Source organism: Ictidomys tridecemlineatus, chromosome 2 (genome assembly GCF_052094955.1).
Source record: "Ictidomys tridecemlineatus isolate mIctTri1 chromosome 2, mIctTri1.hap1, whole genome shotgun sequence".
NCBI classification, from domain to species: Eukaryota; Metazoa; Chordata; class Mammalia; order Rodentia; family Sciuridae; genus Ictidomys; species Ictidomys tridecemlineatus.
In genome coordinates, this window is record NC_135478.1 from 48,251,459 (window position 1) to 48,274,095 (window position 22,637).

General features: G+C 38.2%; 1 protein-coding gene across 43 annotated transcripts in view; it reads left to right on the forward strand.

Annotated features, from left to right (window-relative positions):
- Window positions 1-22,637, forward strand: part of Pbrm1 (polybromo 1) — a 93,756-nt gene that overhangs the window by 60,785 nt on the left and 10,334 nt on the right. For 20 of the 43 annotated variants that reach the window (XM_078038449.1, XM_078038441.1, XM_078038455.1 and 17 more), the window contains 9 exons: window positions 481-666; window positions 2,092-2,249; window positions 2,811-3,074; window positions 5,568-5,713; window positions 8,040-8,197; window positions 16,020-16,203; window positions 17,247-17,457; window positions 18,539-18,740; window positions 21,992-22,156. In XM_078038449.1, coding sequence (XP_077894575.1) covers window positions 481-666; window positions 2,092-2,249; window positions 2,811-3,074; window positions 5,568-5,713; window positions 8,040-8,197; window positions 16,020-16,203; window positions 17,247-17,457; window positions 18,539-18,740; window positions 21,992-22,156 — 1,674 coding nt within the window. Of the gene's footprint in view, window positions 1-480; window positions 667-2,091; window positions 2,250-2,810; window positions 3,075-5,567; window positions 5,714-8,039; window positions 8,198-16,019; window positions 16,204-17,246; window positions 17,458-18,293; window positions 18,741-21,991; window positions 22,157-22,637 lie in introns of those variants that run through there. The other 23 variants (XM_078038456.1, XM_078038467.1, XM_078038462.1 and 20 more) reach the window with 4 other exon arrangements.

The window sequence follows — 22,637 nt, forward strand, 5'->3', positions numbered from 1 at the left end:
ATGATCTATAAGTGACTGATTTTCTTCCTTATACCTTTCTGAATTACTGAAAATGACTATGGCATATATTACTAAGGTGATTATTTTTAATGTATAGAATCTCATGGGTTTATTAAAATTAATGGCAGTTGATTATAATTCAAAAATGTAATTTTGAGGTTGGATGTGGTGATGCACACATGTAGTCCTAGCTACTTGGAAGGCAGGAGGATCATTGGAGCCCATGAATTTAAGACCAGCTTGAGACCAATTTAAAAAAAAAAAAAAAAGCTTGAGCAACATTGCAGGACCCCTACACACACCCCACCCCCAATAAGGCAATATTGAAAATGTGAAGATCATACTGTTTTTTCTGAGTATTCCCTTTGAATGTGACAAACAGAATTAAATGTATTATTGTATGTTGTTTGAATCTTGCATCTGATTGCAGCATTTTCTTTTAGTAAGTACCTTTTTTTTTTTTTTTTTTTTAAACACAAGAAGCTGAAAAGAGTGAAGATTCGTCAGGTGCTACTGGCCTGTCAGGCTTACATCGCACATACAGCCAGGACTGCAGCTTTAAGAACAGCATGTACCATGTTGGAGATTATGTGTATGTGGAACCTGCAGAAGCCAACCTACAACCACATATAGTCTGTATTGAGAGACTGTGGGAAGATTCAGCTGGTAAGTTTATTTTAAATCAAAGGTACATTGGGAAGATGTGGCTCTTTTATTTCTTCTTGCTCCTCAAGAAAGAAATTTTAATTCAGATATTTTATGCCTTCCAATTATAGTTTTTCTCTTGTCTCAATAAATGTAATCATATCAGTAAATGTGAATACATACCCTCCTTATAAACCCCGAGTGTAACACTGTTGGGCAGCATCAGTGTCATAGTTGAATGAGAAAAATAAGTTTTTTAAAATTTAGTTGAAATTTATTCATTCAACTGATAACCTATTAAAAACACATTTTGAACCAAACGCTCTGTAGGATGGCAGAGATTCAGAACAGAAAGGTTTGGGCTGGAGGTAAGAAAAATAAATTATTATAGAAAGACATTGTGCTTTGGCTTAGAATTTGTCATTGATAAATCTATCTAGAAAAATGGCCTTTGAGACATGGAGAATGAAGAGAAGTTAATTAAACCAGCCAAGTGCAACTCAAGAGGCTGAGGCAGGAGGATCACAAGTTCAAAGCCAGTCTCAACAAACTAGCAAGGCCCTATGCAATTTAAAGAGACTCTCTCTCAAAATAAAAAGGGCTGGGAATATGGTTCAATGGTCAAGCACCCTAGATTCAATCCCTGGTACCAAAAAAAAGAGGAAAAAAAGTTAATAAAACCCAAAACAGGGGAAAATGTAATCCAGGCAATCTAGTTTTGTCAACTGCCCATCCTGAGATATTTTTTAATTCCTTCAGCTGTATGCTATGTTCTTTGGTATATCTGTATATATCCTTACTAAACCACAGAACTTAAGTGTGTGTTGACCCCAACAGATCTCATTGCCTTTGTTTTTCTACATAATGCATGTCTTTGAATGTAAGCGGAAAAGTAGCTTTTTTTTTTTTTTTTTTTAGTTCTCCTTCTACTTCACAATTTTAAAGTATAATTCCTTATAAGGTAATTATATTAAGAAATTAGGAAATTGTCTTCTGAAAAAGCACAGTGCTATATGTTTAGACCATGGCATAATGACTTGATGGATTATTTCCTCATTTTTAAAAAATATATTTTTTATTTTTATTTATTTTTTTAAACAGTTTTTTTTTTTGTAGTTGTAGATGGACATCATCACTTAATTTTGTTTATTTTTATATGGTGCTGAGGGTTGAATGCAGTGCCTCACGTGCTAGACAAGCACTCTGCCACTGAGCTACATCCCTAGCCCTTAAAATATATTTTTTAGATTTTTTTTTTTTTTTAGTTGTAGATGGCGCAATACCTTTATTTTATTTATTTATTTATTTATTTATGTGATGCTGAGGATTGAACTCAGTGCCCTACACGTGCTAGGCAAACAGTCTACCACTTAGCCAGCCCCTGTTTCCTCATTTTGACAAGAATGTGTGGTTTCTGTTAATGATGATTCTCTCTCTGTTTTTGAGGTGAAAAATGGTTGTATGGCTGTTGGTTTTATCGGCCAAATGAAACATTCCATCTGGCTACACGAAAATTTCTAGAAAAAGAAGTTTTTAAGAGTGACTATTATAATAAAGTTCCTGTTAATAAAATTCTAGGCAAATGTGTGGTCATGTTTGTCAAGGTAAGAAAATCAATTAGTTCTAAAAATATCAATCATTTGCTCGGGATAAAATTTAAACTGTTTTTAAGCTGTATCTGTATAGCTCTATGTGGAGATTTGGGGAGAAATTAAACAGAATATGGTTGCAAAAGACCATTTCCTGCCTACACTTGTTAACTGTGTGAAGTTAACTTATTGCCAGGCTAATTTTAAGAGTGATATTTTCTGAAAATAATCACTATACATTATTAGTTTGGTTTTTAGGTAATAAGATGTACTTTTTGTTTATCTGTCTGATAGAGGTACATAAGTCCTGTCCAATGCTGTTGACTTCTAACTCTGTGAAATATTAATATATTCTCAAAGGGTAATCAATAAGCTAAATGGAATTGTTCATATTATAAGTTAAAGGGTATATGTTTAATCATTTCAGTAGGCAAGGAAATATTCCTAGATCTCTAGACATTTATTGGTTTGTTGCTAGAAAGTCTTCATAGTTTAACCTTTATTTGGTTGATTAGTATTACTTTTTTGTTTTTGTTCAGAAAATTTACCTGACTTGTCTCGTTTTATGTCCCATAGGAATACTTTAAATTATGCCCAGAAAGCTTTCGAGATGAGGATGTTTTTGTCTGTGAATCACGGTATTCTGCTAAAACCAAATCTTTTAAGAAAATTAAATTGTGGACTATGCCCATCAGTTCAGTTAGGTTTGTCCCTCGAGATGTACCTCTGCCTGTGGTTCGAGTTGCCTCTGTATTTGCAAATGCAGATAAAGGGGATGATGAGAAGAATACAGATAACTCAGAGGACAGTCGAGTTGAAGATAATTTTAACTTGGAAAAGGTATGTAGATAACAAACACACAAAAAAGAATTTTACACCTCCAAATATCTGTTCCAGAAGACAAGTGATTAAAGTATTCAGACTCAGAAAATGATTGACAGTATGAAACCTTAGCCAAACAGAGAGGAGGAAACTCAGAGGAAAGGGAGGGGGGGACGACTCAGTACTTAAAAAAACAAAAGAGTAGAAGCAAAAAATAGAGTTTAAAAAGTAAATCCAGAGACTGGAGATGTAGTCACTGGTAGAGTACTTGTGTAGAATTCTTGAGGCCCTGGATTCATTTCCCAGTACCATAAGACCAATAATCTTTAAATAAATAAAAGTAAATTTAAGAGCTAATTCTTTGACAAGTCCAATGAAATAAACTATCAACTCTCTTAATAAAGGTAAAAGAGGCCGAGTATGTTGGTGTACACTTGTAATCCCAACAACTTAGGAGGCTAAGGCAGGAGGATTGCAAGTTTGAGACCAGCCTCAGCAATTTAGCCAGATCCTGTCTAAAAATAAAAAGGGCTGGGGATGTGGTTCAGTGGTAAAGCACCCTGGGTTCAATCCCCAAAAAGTTCAAAAAAGGTAAAAGAAGATAGGGAGGGCAATAAGCTCAGACAGACAAAAGGTGAATGAAATTTAGTCAGTACATTTTAAATAAATTTGGAAACCAAAATAAAATGAATAATTTTCTAGGATATGAATTGTCAAAGTGGAATCAGGAAGAGATACAGCACAAGTGAACAACATGAAGAAACTGAAAGTGTCAAAAAGCTAATCCTAAATAGTACTGAGCTTTCCTTTATTTAATTGAGGGGCGTTTAATTTAAATGCTATTTGAACTGTTTCAGAGCATGGAGAAAAAGAAAACTCCCCAGTTGTTATAAAGCCAAAACAATCTGGATTCCACAATTTGAAAATAAAAAGCAGAAAATTACTGCTCAGTCTCATTTATGAAAACCAGGCCAAAAATTTCTTAGGGGAAATTATTTTTCAAGTGAAATCAAATTATTTTTTTAGAAAACTTGACCAAAGAAAGAGGAGTACATTCTAGGAATGCAAGCATTGTTCAAATTACAAAAGTCTTTACATGTCATTATGTTAATAATTCTGTGTAGGTAAGCATGAATTATATTATTTAAGCTTCTGAACAATTCTGTTTGGGGGGCACACTGTCGGTGATCTTTATATTATAGATGGGGAAACTAAGGCACAAGAGGTCAAGTAACTTGCCCACCCTCACAGCAGCTAGTAGGTAACAGATCCAGCAGTTTATTCAAAAACATTATGAGTGTTGATGACACAGGTTCTACTATACCTTTTCATGTCGGCATAAATAGTAAGACTTTAAAGACTGTCAGTTGTTAATGTGAAGAAACTAAGAGGCAGCAGAGAGTGCCAGGCTTCTAGCTTTAGCTCTCTTCTTTCTTCTATATTTTTTTCCTAGAGTAGAAGTGTACTCCTTGGGTTGGGTGATAAGAGACCAGATTGGGAGGATTAATGGGCCCTTAGGGGCAGAATGGCAAAAAGGGAGGAGTCCTGACAGGGAAGGAAGGCTTCTAACGTGGACTCTCTTCCTTTCCACTCTGGGTGGTGTGGGTTCCTGTGGCTTCTGCACCTTCCACATTCCTGGTCTGTTCTTACCTACCTTTCCAGGGATGTTTAACTAGTCTCGAGAAGAGAGGGTTGTATCAGGTTTTCCAAAGCCAATCTTATCCTGTCACTCTGGTGCATCTCCTAAAATTTGTCTGTTCTCCTCTTTCCTACTTTGTCTGGGATGAGTTTGCTGGGCACTTCTGTGGTGTGAAGAGGGAGTCCTCCTGTTGTCCTGATGAGTGAATCTCCTGGTCAAGGGAGTTCCCAGTTGTCTTGTTTCTTCAAAGACTTAATCAGTGGTTAAAACTGAAAAGATGTAGAGGGAGACAGGCTCTTTCTGTACCCAAATAAGTCACAAAGGCTGGGCAACTACCAACTTACTTGATTTCTCGTTCTTGGAGGTGACAAAAAGGAAGTATTACTTTTCAGAATGGACAGTAAATGAACTTTGCCACCCTAAAAATTGAATGGCTGAATTTATATTTAAAAAAAAAAGTTTAAAAACCAATAAAAGGAATTGAGGGAGCTCAAGTAAGTACAATAAATGGGGAGCTTATATGAAGTTTGCTTCTTATACACTCTATCTATAAAAGTATGTGAAATTTTCCAATTCTAAATGCTAATAAGTCCTTGCCAGACTCAAAGATACAGAAATTGGAAAGAGGGAGAGGGGATAAAAGCATCTTAGGCTAACGTAATTTTATGAAAATTATCTAGAAATTTTAATGATTACAGCAGTTTTAATTTCAACCACCTAATTTTTTGGTTTCTTAACCTTCATCAAAACTTCTACTTAAGTTTTTTTTTTTTTTCCTTACATTGATGTGAAGGAAAGTCCTGCTTTCTTTTCTTCTCTGTCCTGTCCTTCATGGTTAGCTGCTTTTCTTTAGCCAGTTTCCTTTACCACAGGAAAAAGAAGATGTCCCTGTGGAAATGTCCAACGGTGAACCAGGTTGCCACTACTTTGAGCAGCTTCGTTACAATGACATGTGGCTGAAGGTTGGCGATTGTGTCTTCATCAAGTCCCATGGTCTGGTGCGCCCCCGCGTGGGCAGGTGAATGTCCTTGAAATAGGGAAGATAAAGTTGACTCTGAGGTTTGGGGCTAGTAGACATGAATAATTAAGACATAAGTCCCCCCCCCTGGCAATTTGTCTAGCTGCTTTTCACACCATGCTTCCCCTGCTTTCACCTCTAAAAACACATTTTTTACATTCTTCCCACCATTTACTTAACTCTCAGCTCAGAAATCTCCCTGCACATTTTGTATGGTAATTCTAAGCTTAAATTTGAAATAGTACTTCTTTAAAGAACCCTTTCCTTTACCTGTATACTGGCTTGTCTCCCTGTTTCCCATTCCCCCAGGCACTATGTTTTTCCTTGTTAGAAACAAGAGTCTCATGGGGCTGGGGTTCAGTGGCTCAGTGGCAGAGCACTCGCCTAGCATGCATGAGGCACTGGGTTCGATCCTTAGCACCACATAAATGTACAATAAAGATATTGTGTCTACCCAAAATTAAAAATAAATATTAAAAAAAAAGAGTATCACACATGGATATTTATATTGTCTAGTTTCCATACCTTGAATTTCCAGATACCCTGCAAATAGGAACTCTCTGTTTTTGCTCAACTTTGTATTCTCTGCTGAAATCAGTGCATGAAACATAGTAGGGGCTCATATATTTATGAACAAGTAAATTGATGTAAGGAAGGTTAGATGGCAAAAGTTCAAGGAGTCAGGTACTCAGTTGGTCATTATGATAATGGTTAAAAACAATGGTATTTGAAGGCTAGAGATGAAACTCAGTAGTAGAGTACTTCCCTAGCATGCTAGAGGCCCTGGCTTTGATTCCTAGTGCTACAAACAGGAAAACAAAACAAAAAACCCAGTAGTTGGTTCTTGGAGATCTTGGTTAAGCTCTGCTAGTTGCATGTTCTTAAGTACATGAGTTGCCTCTATTTTCTGTTTCCTCCTCATTGTACATCAATCAGTAACCATTTACTATATTATTTGCCAGGCTCTGAGAATACATTAGTTTATAAAACAGATGTTCTTAGTCCCATGGAACTTTGTTCTGGTGAGAAGATAAACAATAAACATCTTTAATAAGTAGAATTGTAGTGCAGTGGATCATGATATATGCTGTTGAAAAAATAGAGCTGGGTGAAGAGAGATGTGTACAGTGAGAACAGGGAGAATGGTCTAGAGCACAGGCCTCATTAAGAAGCTGGCATTTGAGCCAATGCTTGAAGAAACAGAAGGAGTAAGAATTCTGAAAGTACAGGGGAAAAGCATTCCAGGGAGAAGTGAACAGATTTTGTAAAGGCTTGAGAGAGAAGTATGCCAGGCCTGTTCAAACCAGCAGAAGTTGCAACTAGCAGAGTGAGCCAGGGAAGAGTAAGTTGGGAAGTAAGGGACAGTGGTAGTGAGCAAATCATGTAGGGTTTCAAAAACCATTGTAGGGACTTATACTATTATGGAGTTAAATGGAGTAACATTGTATTGTTTCAAGCACAGAGTGACATTTGACTTAGGTTGAAGAGGATTATTCTGCCAGCTGGTTTTTAAGAATAGACTATCAAGAGTAGGAACAAGGAGATCTTACAGGCCGTTGAAAATAATCCAAGCAAGAATAATGGTGTCTCAGACCAGAGTGTTGCAAAGTGTACTACCTTGAAGGTCAAATTAATAATTTACTTAATAAATGGAATGTGAGGTCTGAGAGGCAGGGTGACTTGTGTGTTGGGCCTGAGGAACTGGAAGGTTAGAGTTACTATTAGCTAAAGAGAAGATGCTGCTTCATGCCAGGAACCACAAGAATATGGGACAATAATATCAACTTTATTGGTTGTGAGAAGTAGTACAGTATCTGGTACATAGTAGCCATTGTTAATGTTTTGTTGTTGTTTCTAAGGAGGTGTTAATTGGCATTCATCAGTTTCTCAAGGAGTGAACCGGACTGGATCTTGACTTTCAAAAAGGTTATGAACCTTTGTGTTGAAGGAATGTCTGCCATTCATGTGATTCAACTCCAGATATTGAAATTGTATGTCTTTATTGGACTTACAGGTCCAATAAAAGATGCTTAGTTCTAGTTTTATATGCATATTTCAGGAAGAAAATCTGAGAGTCAGATAAAACTATTAAATTACATATCTTGATATTATGGTTATTTTTTTCAAATAAGTGGGATCCTGTGTTCTTTTTAAGTATCTTGTATGCTTAAAGGAGGAGGGCAATTAATGAAGTTATATAAATTTCAGTAAGACAAATACTGTTGAATGGCACATACTCTTTAAGTTTTGGCTAATAGAATTTTTACTAGATTAATCCTTCAAGAATGGAATTATCATGATGTAATTTCTCCATTTTCCCCCCAAGAATTGAAAAAGTGTGGGTCCGAGATGGAGCTGCATATTTTTATGGCCCCATTTTCATTCACCCAGAAGAAACAGAGCATGAGCCCACAAAAATGTTCTACAAAAAAGAAGTGTTTCTGAGTAATCTGGAAGAAACCTGTCCCATGACATGTATTCTGGGTAGGTATTTATATTTTTTTCATTTAATCCATTAACTGCTTAAAATTTGATTGAATACTGCTTTTGTGCTAGGTACTATTCTAGATGTTAGGTATATAGCAATAAGCAAAACAAAGTCTGTGCCCTCTAAAAGACTTACATTGAGGCAAAGGTTGGCGAGTCCGTAAATAAATTAAAGAACAGATGTATAGAATATCAAGCCATGGTTAGAGCTATAAATGAAAATAAAGTAAAAGGATTGAAGGTAGTGTTGAGACAAGATCCTTTGTTCAGTAAATGCTTTGCTGCTAGGTGACATGTGAACAGAACCCTAGAGAAGTAAGGAAAAAGCCCATTTGAATATCAGGTTTTGCTCTCTTACAGGCACAACTAAAAGCCGTAAAGTAGAGTATCTGGGCATGTTCCAGACATATAGTATGAAAATTGGGTAACTGGAATAGAGCAGCGGTATATAAGGGAATGAACTCTCTGAGGTAGCTGGGCATCCAGTCATAGTAGGCTTTGTAAACAATGGAGTGATTGAGCTTGGAGTGGATAGGAAGTCCTCAGAGGGGTTTGAGCACAGTGGTGGTATAATCTGGTACGAACATTAGAAGGAGGAATCACTGTGGCTCTTGTAAGAATAAAGCAGGAGCTTGGCACTGTGTACATGTCTGTGTTCCTAGTCTCTTGGGAGGCTGAGGCAGGAGGATCACAAGTTCAAGCCAACCTGGGCAACTAGAAAGACTCTGTCTCAAAATAAAAATGGGGATAGGGATGTAGCTTAATAGTAGAGTGCTTGACTAGCATGCACAAGATCCTGGGTTCCCTCCCCAGTACTGCAAAATAACAGGGTTGAGGATATGTAGCTCAGTGTTAGAGTGCCCCAAGTTCAATATCCAGTGTCACCAAAAAAAGGCATAGTCCGCTGGGCACAGTAGTGCATGCCTGCCTATAAGCCCAGTGACTTGGGAGGCTAAAGCAGAAGAAGAATCCCAAGTTTGAGGCCAGCCTCAGCAGCTCAGTGAGGTCCTAAACAATTTAGCAAGACCCTTTCTCAAAATAAAAAGAGCTGGGGATGCAGCGTCCCAAGTTCAATACCCAGTACCAAAAAAACCTCATGGGGCCTCTCTGTCTATGGAGAGATGGCTCTTATTTGTCAGCTCTGACAAATAAACTCTCCTGTGTATCTCTTTAAAAAAAAAAGAAAGAAAAGAAACTCATGGTCTGTGTTGGACTCTAAATCCTGGTAATCTTATTGTCGCTGTTGCATGTTTTGGTTTTTGTTCTATCATTCTTCTGAGTGTTCACAGTTATATTCTGTTTCCTACATCTGGTTGTATCCGTCATCATATTTTGTTTTCAGTTATTGTGTTCTCTTGACCCTGAGTCACCTCTAGAGCTTACTTACACGAGTTTTTACATCTTTTGTAATGGTTTCCTAAAATATTATTAGTCTCACAAGTTTTATATTGATGACTTGTGCTTTTTGTTTTCTTGTTCTGGAAATTGACCCAGGACCTCATGAAAGCTAAGCATGTGTTCTTATAGTGAGCTGTACCCCCCCTGATTGCTCATAGTTTGGTTGTTTTGATTTTTGTTTGTTTGTTTGTTTTGTTTTTGCAGGATTGAACCCAGGGACTTGTGCATGCTAGGCAAGTACTCTACCACTGAGCTACTTCCCCATCCTGTTTTATGTTTATTTGAGACAGGCTTTAATTCACTTGACTAAGCTGGCCTCAAACTTTGAATCCACTTGCTTTAGCCTCCTGAATAGTTGGGAAGTATATTATGTCAGGCACAAAGACCCATACCTCTAATGCCAACTACTCAAGAGGCTGAGGCAGGAGGGTTGCAAGTTTGAGGCCAATCTAGGCAATTTAGCGAGACTGTGTCTCAAAATTAAAAAATAAAAAGGGCTGGGAATATAGCTAAGTTATAGAGTGCTTTGCCTAGTATGCATGATGAGGTCCTGGGTTCATTCCCTACTACTGACAGAGGGTGAAGAGAAGATGTAATCCCAGCAGCTCAGGAGGCTGAGGCTGGAGGATGGTGAGTTCAAAGCCAGCCTCAGCAAAAGCAAAGTACTAAGCAACTCAGCGAGATACTGTCTCTAAATAAAATACAAAATAAGGCTGGGGATGTGACTCAGTAGTCAAGTGCCTCTGAGTTCAATCCCTGGTACAAAAAAAAAAAAAGAAAAAGAAGAAAGAAAGAAACTGGACATTTTGAATATTACAGTGTGGTAACTCTGAAAATCAGATTCTCCTTTCTTCTTAGGTTTTGTTGTTATTGCTTTTTATGGATTGTAATTCTTTGTTCAGTAACATTTTTTAAATTGTGTCTTTATTGTGTGTGGTCACTGAAGTCTCTGTTCTCTCAGCTTAGTGATCAGATAGTGATTTGACAAAGGTTTTCTTAAATGCCTAGAGCCAAAAACTCCCAGTTTTTGCAGCTGGATTCCCTGTGTGTGTTGGAGCACACCAACATTCAGCATTTAGCCATGCAGTTTACATCTCTACCTTTATTTCTTGCTTGCACAAAGCTCAAAGGTCAGCCACAGGTGAGAGTTTAGGGACTTCTCAGGTCTTTTCTGATCATGAACCCTACCGTTTACATATGCATGGCCTTCTAGGTTCCCAGATAATTATAGAAACTCAGAATCCTTATTTTCAAGTGGCAGAAGCAAGGAAACTGCCTACACTGCTGCAAGTGACAGGGGTGGAAGTGTCCCAACCATGGCACATACGGGCAGAAGATGACACTCTACTCACCTTCCTAGGGACCTTAAGAGCCAAGGTGACAGGTGCAGGGCCCAGTGGAGGCATCATGGTATTGCCACAGGAAGAAAAGATCTTTGTAGGCAAAGTACTGCAGCTGCCCACCAACGTAGCCAGTGATGTCAAGTGACTGGAGAAAGCAACTACCAATCCCTCCATAGAGCTCAAAGGAGTGTGCTGCCTCTAGCACTGTGTTTATAGGCGTTTAAAAGACCCTAAAAGTGGGCTTGGGGTGTGGCTCAGTGGTAGTGCGCTTGCCTGGCCTGTGTGAGGTCCTGGGTTGGATCCCCAGCACACACACATACACACACCAATAAAAAAAAAAAGAAAGAAAGAAAAGAATAAGAAGATCCCCAAAGTGTTAGTAACCCATCACAAATTAATATCTGCTTATTCCAGGAATGATACTGAAACAATCTCTGGAGAGAATATCCAAGATAAAGATGTCCCAATTATTCTAAAACAGATGCAATATTCCCAGCAGTAGCCATCTTGCTCTCCTACTGTATGGAGTGGATTGTGGTCTAGACCAACATGAAAGACTTATAGACAGAATTCTGGAAAATCTTGGTGTGAACTTATTGAAGGTGGAACAAATGTTATTAACAATGAACTCTGGCATGTTTGAATTATGTTTAGAAGGCAAATGTTGAGCCAGGCATGGTGACTTATTCCTATAGTCCCAAGTCTACTCAGTCCAGAGGATCACTTGAGCCTAGGAGTTTGAAGCCAGTCTGAGCAACATAATGAGACCTTTTCTCAAAAATAATAGAAGAGCCATGTAATCCCAGCAACTTCGGAGGCTGAGGCAGGAGGATCATAAGTTCAGGGCCAACCTCAGCAATTTAGCAAGACCCTTTCACAAAATGAAAAAGTTAAAAACGGGGAAAAAAAAATGTAGCCAGGCATGGTGGTACACATCTTTAATCCCAGGTACTCAGGAGGCTGAGGCAGGAGGATTTCAATTTTGAGACTAGCCTCAGCAACATAGCAAGACCCTATCTCAAAATAAAATGGTCTGGATGGGGCTGGATTGTGGCTCAGATAGAGCACTTGCCTAGCATGTGAGGCACTGGGTTTGATTCTCAGCACCACATATAAATGAATAAAACAAAAAAGGTCCATTAACAACTAAAAAAAAGTATTAAATAAAAATAAAATGGGCTGGATATGTAATTTAGTGGTAAAGTGCCCTTGGGTTTAATCCCCACTACTGGAAAAGGGGAAAAAAATAGAAGGAAGGAAGATGTTATATTGAACAAAGAGGAAAAAGAACAAGTGGATGAAGCTCCATGGTAGCATCTCATGGTGATGGACTTTCCTGAGAGCAGAGCCACAAGATCCCTTTGACTGAATTACTCTATACCATGGAGTAGTTAATTGAGCTTTCAGAAGGCCCAACTGTAGACATCTCTAATCAAGCAAAGGACCACTAGACAAGACAGGGACCCTCCAAGACTGCTACTGAGACTGATACAGTAAATAAAAAGGTCAGAGATAAGCCAACAAAAATCTTCAAGAAGATTCAGAGGAAAGAGAATTTGGAGCTGATGCTCAGTTTCATTTCCCTGATGGAGATGAAATTCAATGAAAAGGAAGTGATAGATACCTTCAGAATGAACAGCCGCCAGCAAAGTAGCTGAGAGACCAGTATCTCCTCTAGTCTTACCCCCAACACCTATTCTGTAGATTAAACCCAAGGGAGCTTTGCCACCCACTGAGCCACATTACCAATCCTTTCTATTTTTTTATTTTGAGACAGGATCTTGTTAAGTTGCTGAGGACCTTGCTAAGTTGTTGAGGCTGGCCTCAAGCTTCTGATGCTCCTCCCTCAGCCTCCCAGATTGCTAGGATTGCAGGTGTGCGCCACCAGGCCCTGCTCCAGCCCGGTTGACCTGAACAACCTAGTGGTACAGCTGAGTATGACCAACCCTAATTGAAGACATGCTATAGACCCTCTAAAGGTCCCCAAGTGAATAAACAATCTAGAAATAGAGCCAATCTGTGCTACAGATCTCTAGAATCTCTCAGTTGCTGAACTGCTCCTAGGCTGCACTGCCCCATTTGACTGGCCACAGCAACCTCCCTAGGAGTGGAACAGAGAGGGGCCAGAGTGGACCTTACCTGGAAATCTGCCTTTAGCATCCATTCTCATTCTCTGACCTCTTGCTTTGTAAACTTCTGTGGCAGTAATTTGTAAGGCCATATTTTTTGGTATCCAGTGATTGTTGATTTAAAAAAAAAAAAAATAATTGTTGTTCTGAGAAGTTGAACGGTTGTATCCTCAATGCCACTGTCTATTTCTAGAATTTCAGCATGCCAGATAGAAACTCTGTCCATTAAACAATAATTCTCTATATCCCACTACCCCTCTACCCCTAGTGGTCTCTATTCTATTCTCTGTGTAAATATTGCATATTTGCAGTACTTGTATACAAGTGAAATCATGCAATGTTTGTCCTTTTGTGTCTGGTTTATTTCACTTTGCATAAAATTTTCATTCATACTATAGCAGGTATCAGAATTCTATTCCATTTTAAGTCTGAGTAATATTCCATAGTAGATATAAACCACCTTTTTATTTATCCATTTATCTGTTGATGGACGTGTAAGTTTTTTCTGTCCTGAGTAATGCTGTTATGATTATTGGTGTAGAAGTCTCTGTTTGAGCTTCTGATTTCAATTATTATTTTCTTTCTAGTTGTAGTTGGACACAATACTTTTATTTATTTTTATGTGGTGCTGAGAATCAAACTCAGCACTTCCTACATGCTAGGTGAGCGCATTACTACTGAGCCATAACCCCAGCCCCTCAATTATTTTTGATATATACCTAGAAGCATAATTACTGGGTAATATAGTAATTCTGTATTGATTTATTTTATGTGTTGCTCAGGATCGAACCCAGTGCCTCATACATGCTAGTGCACTACCACCGAGCTACAGCCCAGCCCCCTATGTTTAATTTTTTGAGGACTGCCAAACTATTTTACACAGCAGCTACATCATTTACATTCCCTTCACCAATGTACAAGGGTTCCATTTTTTCTGCATTATCCTTCTTGACACACTTATTTATTTTACCATTGTCTTTTTTTGGTACTAGGGATTAAACCCAGAGTTGCTTTTACCACTGGACTACATCCCCAAGTCTTTTTGAGATAAGGTCTTGCTAAGTTGCTTGGATCTTCCTAAGTTGCTCAAGCTGACCTCAAACTTATGATCCTCCTTCCCTAGCCTCCGGAGTTGCTGGAATTATAGGCATGAGCTCTTGTGCCCAGCTCACTGTGGTTTTGATTTGCATTTCCCTAATGATTAATGATGTTGAATATTACTTAATGTACTTGTCTACCACTCAGTATATCTTTTTTGGAGAAATGTCTATTGAGATCCTTTGCTCATTTTTTAATTGGGTTATTGGTCTTCTAATTGTTAAGTTGTAGGAGTTCTTTATATTCTGGTGCTACCCTTTTCTTTTAATATTTACTTTTTAATTGTCTTTAGACACAATACCTTTATTTTATTTATTTTTGTGTGATACTGAGGATCGAACCTAGGGCCTCACCTCACGTGTGCTAGGCAAGTGCTGAGGCACAACCCCAGTCGGTAGCCTTTTACTAGATATATGATTCACATATATTTTGTTGTATAGGTTGTCTTTTCACTTTCTTAATAGTATCCTGTAGAAAACAAAAGTTTTTAATTTTGTGATGTCTAGTTTATCTTTCATTTTCTATAGTTTCTGGTGCTATTCCAGTGTCACATCTGAGAAATTATTGCCTAATCAGATGTCATAAAGATTTACATCTAGGTTTTCTTCTAAGAGTTTTGTAGTTATAGGTCTCACATTCATGTGCTTTGATTCTGAATTAATTTTTGTATGTGGTTTGATATAAGACTCCAACTTCATTTTTAGCATGTGGAAATCCAGTTGTCTCAGAACCATCTATTGATGAAATTATTCTCCCACCCCCCCCCCCATTGAATTATCTTTGGCACCTTTGTTGAAAATCAGTTGCCAACAAAACCCAATTGTATGGGTTTATGAAATAGAACTGACAGTACCCAAAAAAATTAATAATAATAATTAATTAATTAATAATTAATGATGTAGTACCCAAAAAAAACAATTAATAATTTTGTGTCATGTTGTCATTGGAAAGAGACCTCAGCTCAGTCTGGGTGGGTTCTTAATTTTGTTACTGAAGAAAATTCCAGGATGCACTAAAAGCAAGGCACAGAAATTTATTTAAGAACAACAGAGGTGTACACATTCCAGAGTAGGGTGCCCTTCACTTCTCAGAGATGAGTGCTACATCCTGAGTCAAGCTCTCTAATAATATATATATAATTTTTCTGGGAACAAGCACTTTTGAAAATAAAGGCCCATGACAATCATTTGCTATTTGGAGATCAGAATGTTTCTCTGTTATTATGTAATCAAGCCATAAATAATTTATAGGCATATTGTGTAAGTTTTTGAATCTCGTGACATTTAAATTAATTTTGTATTTGTTCTTGTTGGCCTAAGCATAATTGGAGGTTTCGTTCATCTGACTGAAGGGACAAGTATGACTGGTCATACTCATAGATCCAAGTCTCCATACTAAGACGTTCTTGTTCTTTTTCTTTTCCCAAAAGCCCACCTACTCATATCTCAGTATGAATGTATTAATTAAAAATTACAGCTTAGGGGCTGAGGTTGTGACTCAGTGATAGAGTGCTTGCCTAGCATGGGTGAGGCACTGGGTCCGATCCTCAGCACCACATAAAGATAAATACCATGTATTGTGTCCAGCCAAAATTTTTAAAAATTACAGCTTGGAAGCCTGAGGTAGGAGGATCATAAGTTCAAAGCCAGCCTCAGCAAAAGCAAGGTACTAATTTATTTAGACCCTGTCTCTAAATAAAATACAAAATAGGGCTGGGGATGTGGCTCAAGGATTGAGTGTCCTTGAGTTCAATTTCTAGTATCAAAAAAAAAAAATTAATAAAATTTTTAAAAAATTATAAACTGTGTCTACAATTTATTCCTTTAATTTCTTTCCAACTTGCTCTTTCAGGAAAGTGTGCTGTGTTGTCATTCAAGGACTTCCTCTCCTGCAGGCCAACTGAAATACCAGAAAATGACATTCTGCTTTGTGAGAGTCGCTACAATGAGAGTGACAAGCAGATGAAGAAATTCAAGGGACTGAAGAGGTTTTCGCTCTCTGCTAAAGTGGTAGATGATGAAATTTACTACTTCAGGTGACTTTTTTTTTTTTTTTTTTTTTTGTACTAGGGATCAAACCTAATGGCTCAGGGGTGCATAACCACTGAGCCACATCGCCAGCCCTTTTTATTATTTTGAGATGGGGTCTTGCTAAATTGCTGAGGCTGGCTTTGAACTTTCGATCCTCCTGCCTCAGCCTCCTGAGCCGGTGAGATTACAGGAATCTGCCACCATTCCCAACCTGGTAGATCTTAAAAAACGAAGGGAGAAAGAATATTTCAGGGGCTGGGATTGTGGCTAAGCAGTAGAGCACTTGCCTAGCAAGTGTGAGGTGCTGGGTTTGATCCTCAGCACCACATAAAGATAAATAAATAAAAATAAAGGTATTGTGTCCAACTAAAACTAAAAAAAAAGAAAAAACTTAATTCATATCAAAATAGTATAGCCCAGTGTTTTGAGTTTCTTAAAATTTGGTCTTAGAGCAGTATACATTTCAAATAGAAAATATTAATTCAGTTAAATATGAAAAGAAAAGCTTTATAATCTGCTAGGACCCATTAACTGCTCTAATAGTGTCCTTGTAGCTGCCAATAATTATAAAATGAAGGCAGAAGAAGTTGCTTCATATGCTCTCCAAGGAGAGTGCTCCATTCCACAGATTATGAGGACTTTTTCTGCCATGTATAGAAAACTGGTTTTGACTTTGAGCAAAATGCTTCTGTGGGTGTTCCATGGGATCCTTCAAAAACAAGCTTTTCTAAGTAGAAGTGACTTCATAAATGCTATTAAATTCCTTTACTGCCTTTAAAGTATACACTGCAGATTGCACAAGTCACAATAAGTGACTTATTAAAAATCGATTGATTGATTGATTGAAGTACTAGAGATCAAACTCAGGGACACCCTATACTGAACCACATACTTAGCCTGTTTTATTTTTTATTTTGAGTCAGAGTCTTGCCCAGGCTGGCCTCAAACTTAAAATCTTCCTGCCCAGCCTCCTGAGTAGCTGTGATTATAGGTGAGCATCACTGTGCCCACCTGACTGTTTTATTTTTTTTAATGTTGCTTCTTTCAGAAAACCAATTGTTCCTCAGAAAGAGCCCTCACCTTTGTTGGAAAAGAAGATCCAATTGTTAGAAGCTAAATTTGCTGAGTTAGAAGGTGGAGATGAGGATGTTGAAGAGATGGGAGAAGAAGATAGTGAGGTCATTGAACCTCCTTCTCTACCTCAGCTTCAGACTCCCCTGTCCAGTGAACTGGACCTCATGCCCTACACACCCCCACAGGTAAAGGTGACACACATTCCTTTTACTTGTCTTGTTCTCAAGTTTGGTTTGCAGCTGGCACAAACCAAATTAAGGAGACATCCAGCCCTTCCATATATGAACCTCTACCTAGAATTCTACAGGGAGGGAAAAAAAAAAAGATTTTTTTTTCTTTTATTTATTTATTTGTTTGTTTTGTTTATTATAAGTAGTCAAACACAATACTTTTATTTTATTTATTTTTATGTGGTGCTGAGGACTGAACCCAGGGCCTCACATGTGCTAGGCGAGCATTCTACCGCTGAGCCACAACCCCAGCCCCAGATTTTTTTCTTTATCAGTACCTTGGATTTAATTGTTTATATATTTATTTTTAATTGACAGAACATTTGTATTTATCATGTCATTAAGCTGTTAATAATTTAAATCTTCTTTGAGTTTTATTTAACTTGTTTAATAGCAAGTTCAATTAGAAGGCTCTCCTTGCTTTCTATTAAAGAAAAGCAGTAAAGGAATGGTATCATCCTATTATTCTTAAGCTTTCATTGTTCTTATTCTCTTGGGTTTTGTTTGTTTACAGTTCTGGGAATTGAACTCAGAGACTCATGCACTAGGCAAAGATGCTACCATTGTAATACATACTCAGCCCTTTTTCAGTTTTATTTAATATAGGGTCTCACTGAGTTGCCCAGACTGGCCTGGAACCCTTGATCTTCCTGCCTTGGCCTCTGGAGGAGCTGGGATTACAGGCGTATGCCCCTGTGCCTAGCCCACTGCCCAAATCTTTTAAATCTCTCCCTCCTTAGAACCTCATCTTTGGCTGAGGTGATTCCTGTTGGTATTTTTTTCTCATTCAGAATTTTCTCAAGCTTAATTATGAGGTCATCACTAGAGATTGCAGTCATGGAATTCGGTGAAACTTTGATTTATTTCTTACATGGTAAGAGGCAAGAAAGAGGTATGTTTTGACCAAGAAAATGGCCAGCTACAAACTGTGCTATAAAACAGTAACTTTTGGATCACATGTTCCTGGCTTCCAGAAACTCTGAGCGGTTAATTAAATGCAATGTTCTGATGCCTATAAGAGTTTTCTGTCTTACAGTCTACCCCAAAGTCTGCCAAAGGCAGTGCAAAGAAGGAAGGCTCCAAACGGAAAATCAACATGAGTGGCTACATCCTGTTCAGCAGTGAGATGAGAGCTGTGATTAAGGCCCAGCACCCAGACTACTCTTTTGGGGAGCTCAGCCGACTGGTGGGGACAGAGTGGAGAAACCTTGAGACAGCCAAGAAGGCAGAATATGAAGGTAAATAGGGACTAGGCACAACTGTCTCAGCCTTTGAAGCAAGGGGGTGTTTTCAGGAATGCACGTGCATAGACAGGTTTTACTCTCTTGTTCTTGCCACACACACATGAACCTTGTATTGGGGACTATTCCTGATGATAAACAGCAGAATAGATGCCAGTCTTGTTCTGACTAGGCAGATTGCTGCCCCTGACTTGGCCTCTGATCCTAGTATTGTCCCCTCCCCAAATTTCTCAAAAAAAATATTTTTACTATTAAAAATTGCATGATTTTCTTTCATTGAGCTCTGTAAGCACCCAACATATGTTGAGCTGGGGAATGACTGTATGATGATGTTAAATATAATTTTGATAAAAATTCATCCTAAAGGGGACTTTTGAAATCAGTGATCTTCTGTTTCTTGGTATGTTTAAACTCTCCGCTAAGGCTTGACTGAAGCACTTAATTTGCTAGGCAACTTGTGACCGGTGCTGTATTCATAGCTATCGTTAAGGCATTTGGGATCTCTTTGAGTTCCACTGCCTTTATTTTCTTTTTACTCTATAATTATATCACTTTGAGCCATGAGCTATGTATCATTCAAGGATTTGGTGGTTCTTAGTCATTAGGAACAAATATTTGAGAGAGATTTTTGGTGTTTTGGATGTTTTGTTATTATTATTGTTTTTAATATTAGGCATGGCTTTGATAAAGAAATTAATACTAAATATTAGGTTAGGCAGGACTTTGTACCTTTGAGCTATATTTTTTTCCATTTAGAATTTTATATAGAATTTTGATAGTTTAGAGCCATCCTCTTGTAATGATCAAACATTAGTCTTTTTGGCTAACTCCAGCAAATATAAATTAAATGTTAAGGCTGCCCTCTTTATTGAAGTTTATGAGTCTTCAAAGAAACTCTTTAAAAAAGTTTTGTTCCTTTCATTTGTGACAATTGATTATTATAAAATTAACTGGCAGGCTTCTTTAAGGATCTTCTGCAGAAGCCTAATCCTGCAAGATAATCAGAAAGCATTTTGTGGCAAAACCAATTTGAGCAACATTCCAAGCTCTTTATCTTCGAAACTTAAAGTGCATTTTCCTAGTTAGTCTGTAAGACCATTTTCCTAAGTTAGTCTCTAAAGATCCTGATTTTTATTATCTGGCATTTTCTGAAATTTGACCAGGAATTTGTGTACTACCTATTAATATCCTGAAGAACTATTCTTTAAATCCTAGTGAGTTCTGTAAGAATCTAGAGCTTTGATATTTCTGCCTTAGTGCAAATCAAGACCAAGTACATCACTAAGATGAAGGAGTGTTGGAAATTAAGCTAATATGGGTATAAAACCAGTTCCAAGGCAAATAAAGCCAGGACTGAGTGACTGGTTACTTAGGTGTGAATAAGATGTGGAGATAATGTAAAGATAGAAACACTGGTGCAGGGAGGAAGAGGTTGATGGCTTTTAGAAAGTTCTTATACTCAAATAGGGATCTCAAGTTTAGGAAGAACCTAGTGCAGGTGAATTATGTGACTATGAGTCTTACCTAAGACTCTGAACTTTTGGTCTCCCCACCCAATGAACTCAAAACCCAGAGTTAGGAGTTTGACTGGCTTAGTTGTAATGATTCTTTTTTTTCCAGGACAGCCCAAATGAACTTCTCCCACAGAGATCCAACAGATAGTCACAATATTTGATGCACAGGCCTGGATTTGTTTTTCAAACTTTTTAAATTTTTATTTATTTATTCATTTGCTTGTTTGGTTGTTTATTTATTTTGCTCTCCCATTTTACCATGTCCTTTGTATAATGAAAATACTAGAATTTAACATGGAGGTGTAGATCATCAATGGTTTTTTTTTATTGCTAGTTCAAGGAAATAGGTTGTTCAAATGGCCTTTATCAACCTCATGCTGGTGTTCTCAGTTTGCGGAGGGTGTGTGAAATTGGGAGTGTTAGTGAGTGGTAATAAGTCTCTGTAGGCAACTCTTGTCTCAGCCAGCGGCCTTTGACTTGCTTGACTTTCCCATTCTTTACCCTAAAGGAAAACTGGAGCTGTTGCTTCTCAATTTCTCTTTAAAGCTATATGACCTTGAGCTCTTTTCCCCTCCTCAGATCAGTAGTATCCTTTTGAATTCCATGTTTTGGAGTATTAGTGTGTGGCAGTTGACTGTGATTATCAGGAGTGGGGGTCATGGTTTGTTGGTTCTCTGTATCCTTGAACAAGTGACTACCTGTCTCCCATCCTCCATTTGCCCATCTGAAGAGTGGAGAGCATTTGCTATTTATGAATAGTGAAACAGAATAAACTGTGTATGGTGGGAACTTTGGGACTACTTCTCCAGGAAGGATCCAGCCTGTTAGGCTAGGAACATGACTGTTGGGTTTGCTGGCTCTGGAGATGCAGAGAAGTGGGGGATAGGGGGACAGGTAACAGTCCAGCCCAGAAATACCACAGGCAAATACTTCTCTTGCATTGTGGATTCTGTAATTCTTGCTGATTTAGGATGATTTATGGTCAGCTTTGAACTACTCAGCTTTAGGAAACCTGATTCTTTTAGAACATCGTCCATTGCTACGTACATTTATATATTAATTACCTGCTTCTGATTATTGTAGCCTGGAGTATCATACATTTTTTTCTCCCTGGGATTTATTAAGCGTGACCTCTTTGGTTCATTAGAATATAGAAATTAGCTGTTTACTTTCCCTAAAACAGGCAGTAAGCTACTTTTCCCTTACAGAGTTAATTTTCTTCAGCTGCTAAACCTATGATACTAATGATAAAGAGTCCTCAATCTCAGTAAAATTGAGTAAAATGGAATCAGGAAAATATAGTAAGTAACAATTGTGCCAAAAATTATAATGGGCCATGGAATTGCTTCATGTTGAAATTATAAATAATCTGTAATGCTATTAATACTAGAATAATGGTAGCGCTTCTCATCTTCAGGGTGCCTCGTGAGATTAACCACGGTGGTTACGCTGGTGATGTGTTTAAATAAAATCTGTGCTTTCTGAATGTGTGTTGCAGTCTTAACATTCTTGAAATCTTTGCAGACCAGTTCTCAAGATGGGATAGGAAAGCTGGATTCTAGGTTACCAAGTGAAATCGGCCCGACTCCTCCTGTGTTGAGACTAGTCATCTACTGTTCCTTCCATTGAGACAGAACTGTTGCCTGTGTTTTTACTAGTCCTGTTGAATGCAATGGATGGTATTTTGAATTCCTGGGTTAAAAACAGAATTGAAAATCTGAAATGCCTTTACAGAGCGGGCAGCTAAAGTTGCTGAGCAGCAGGAGAGAGAGCGAGCAGCACAGCAACAACAGCCGAGTGCTTCTCCCCGAGCAGGCACCCCTGTGGGGGCTCTCATGGGGGTGGTGCCACCACCAACACCAATGGGGATGCTCAATCAGCAGTTGACACCTGTTGCAGGTAAAAACAGGAGCTAAGACCATTTTTTTTCCACTTTAAGAAATTCCTTCATTTTTTTTTTTTTCTCCAAGAGGAGTAGGCCGCAGTCTGTAGCCTTTTCTCATGACAGATTCAAAGTTTGAAATCATCCATGTTGTCCTGTATTGCCTTTCCCATATGGGCAATGCTTTCCCTGTGCCCCAGAAATGGGCCCTGGGCCCACCCCTGGGACCTAGTAGGGAGCAGCTCTTCCCTGGCTGTGGGCATGGTCTGGTGATATTCTCACCCTAGACTGTTCTTGATAAAACACTACAGTAGAAAATATAAATAGACCCTAAGTTATATTCTAGAGAACTCCCAAGAGAAAACACAAAGCCAGTCTTTGGGTTGTGTTGATATTCTGTCTCATGCCAGTATTCAGTTCGCCTTGTTCTGCTGCAGCCATCCTTTAAAGGCTGACCATTTAAAAGGATTTTTGACAATGAATTGTAAATCCTTTCTT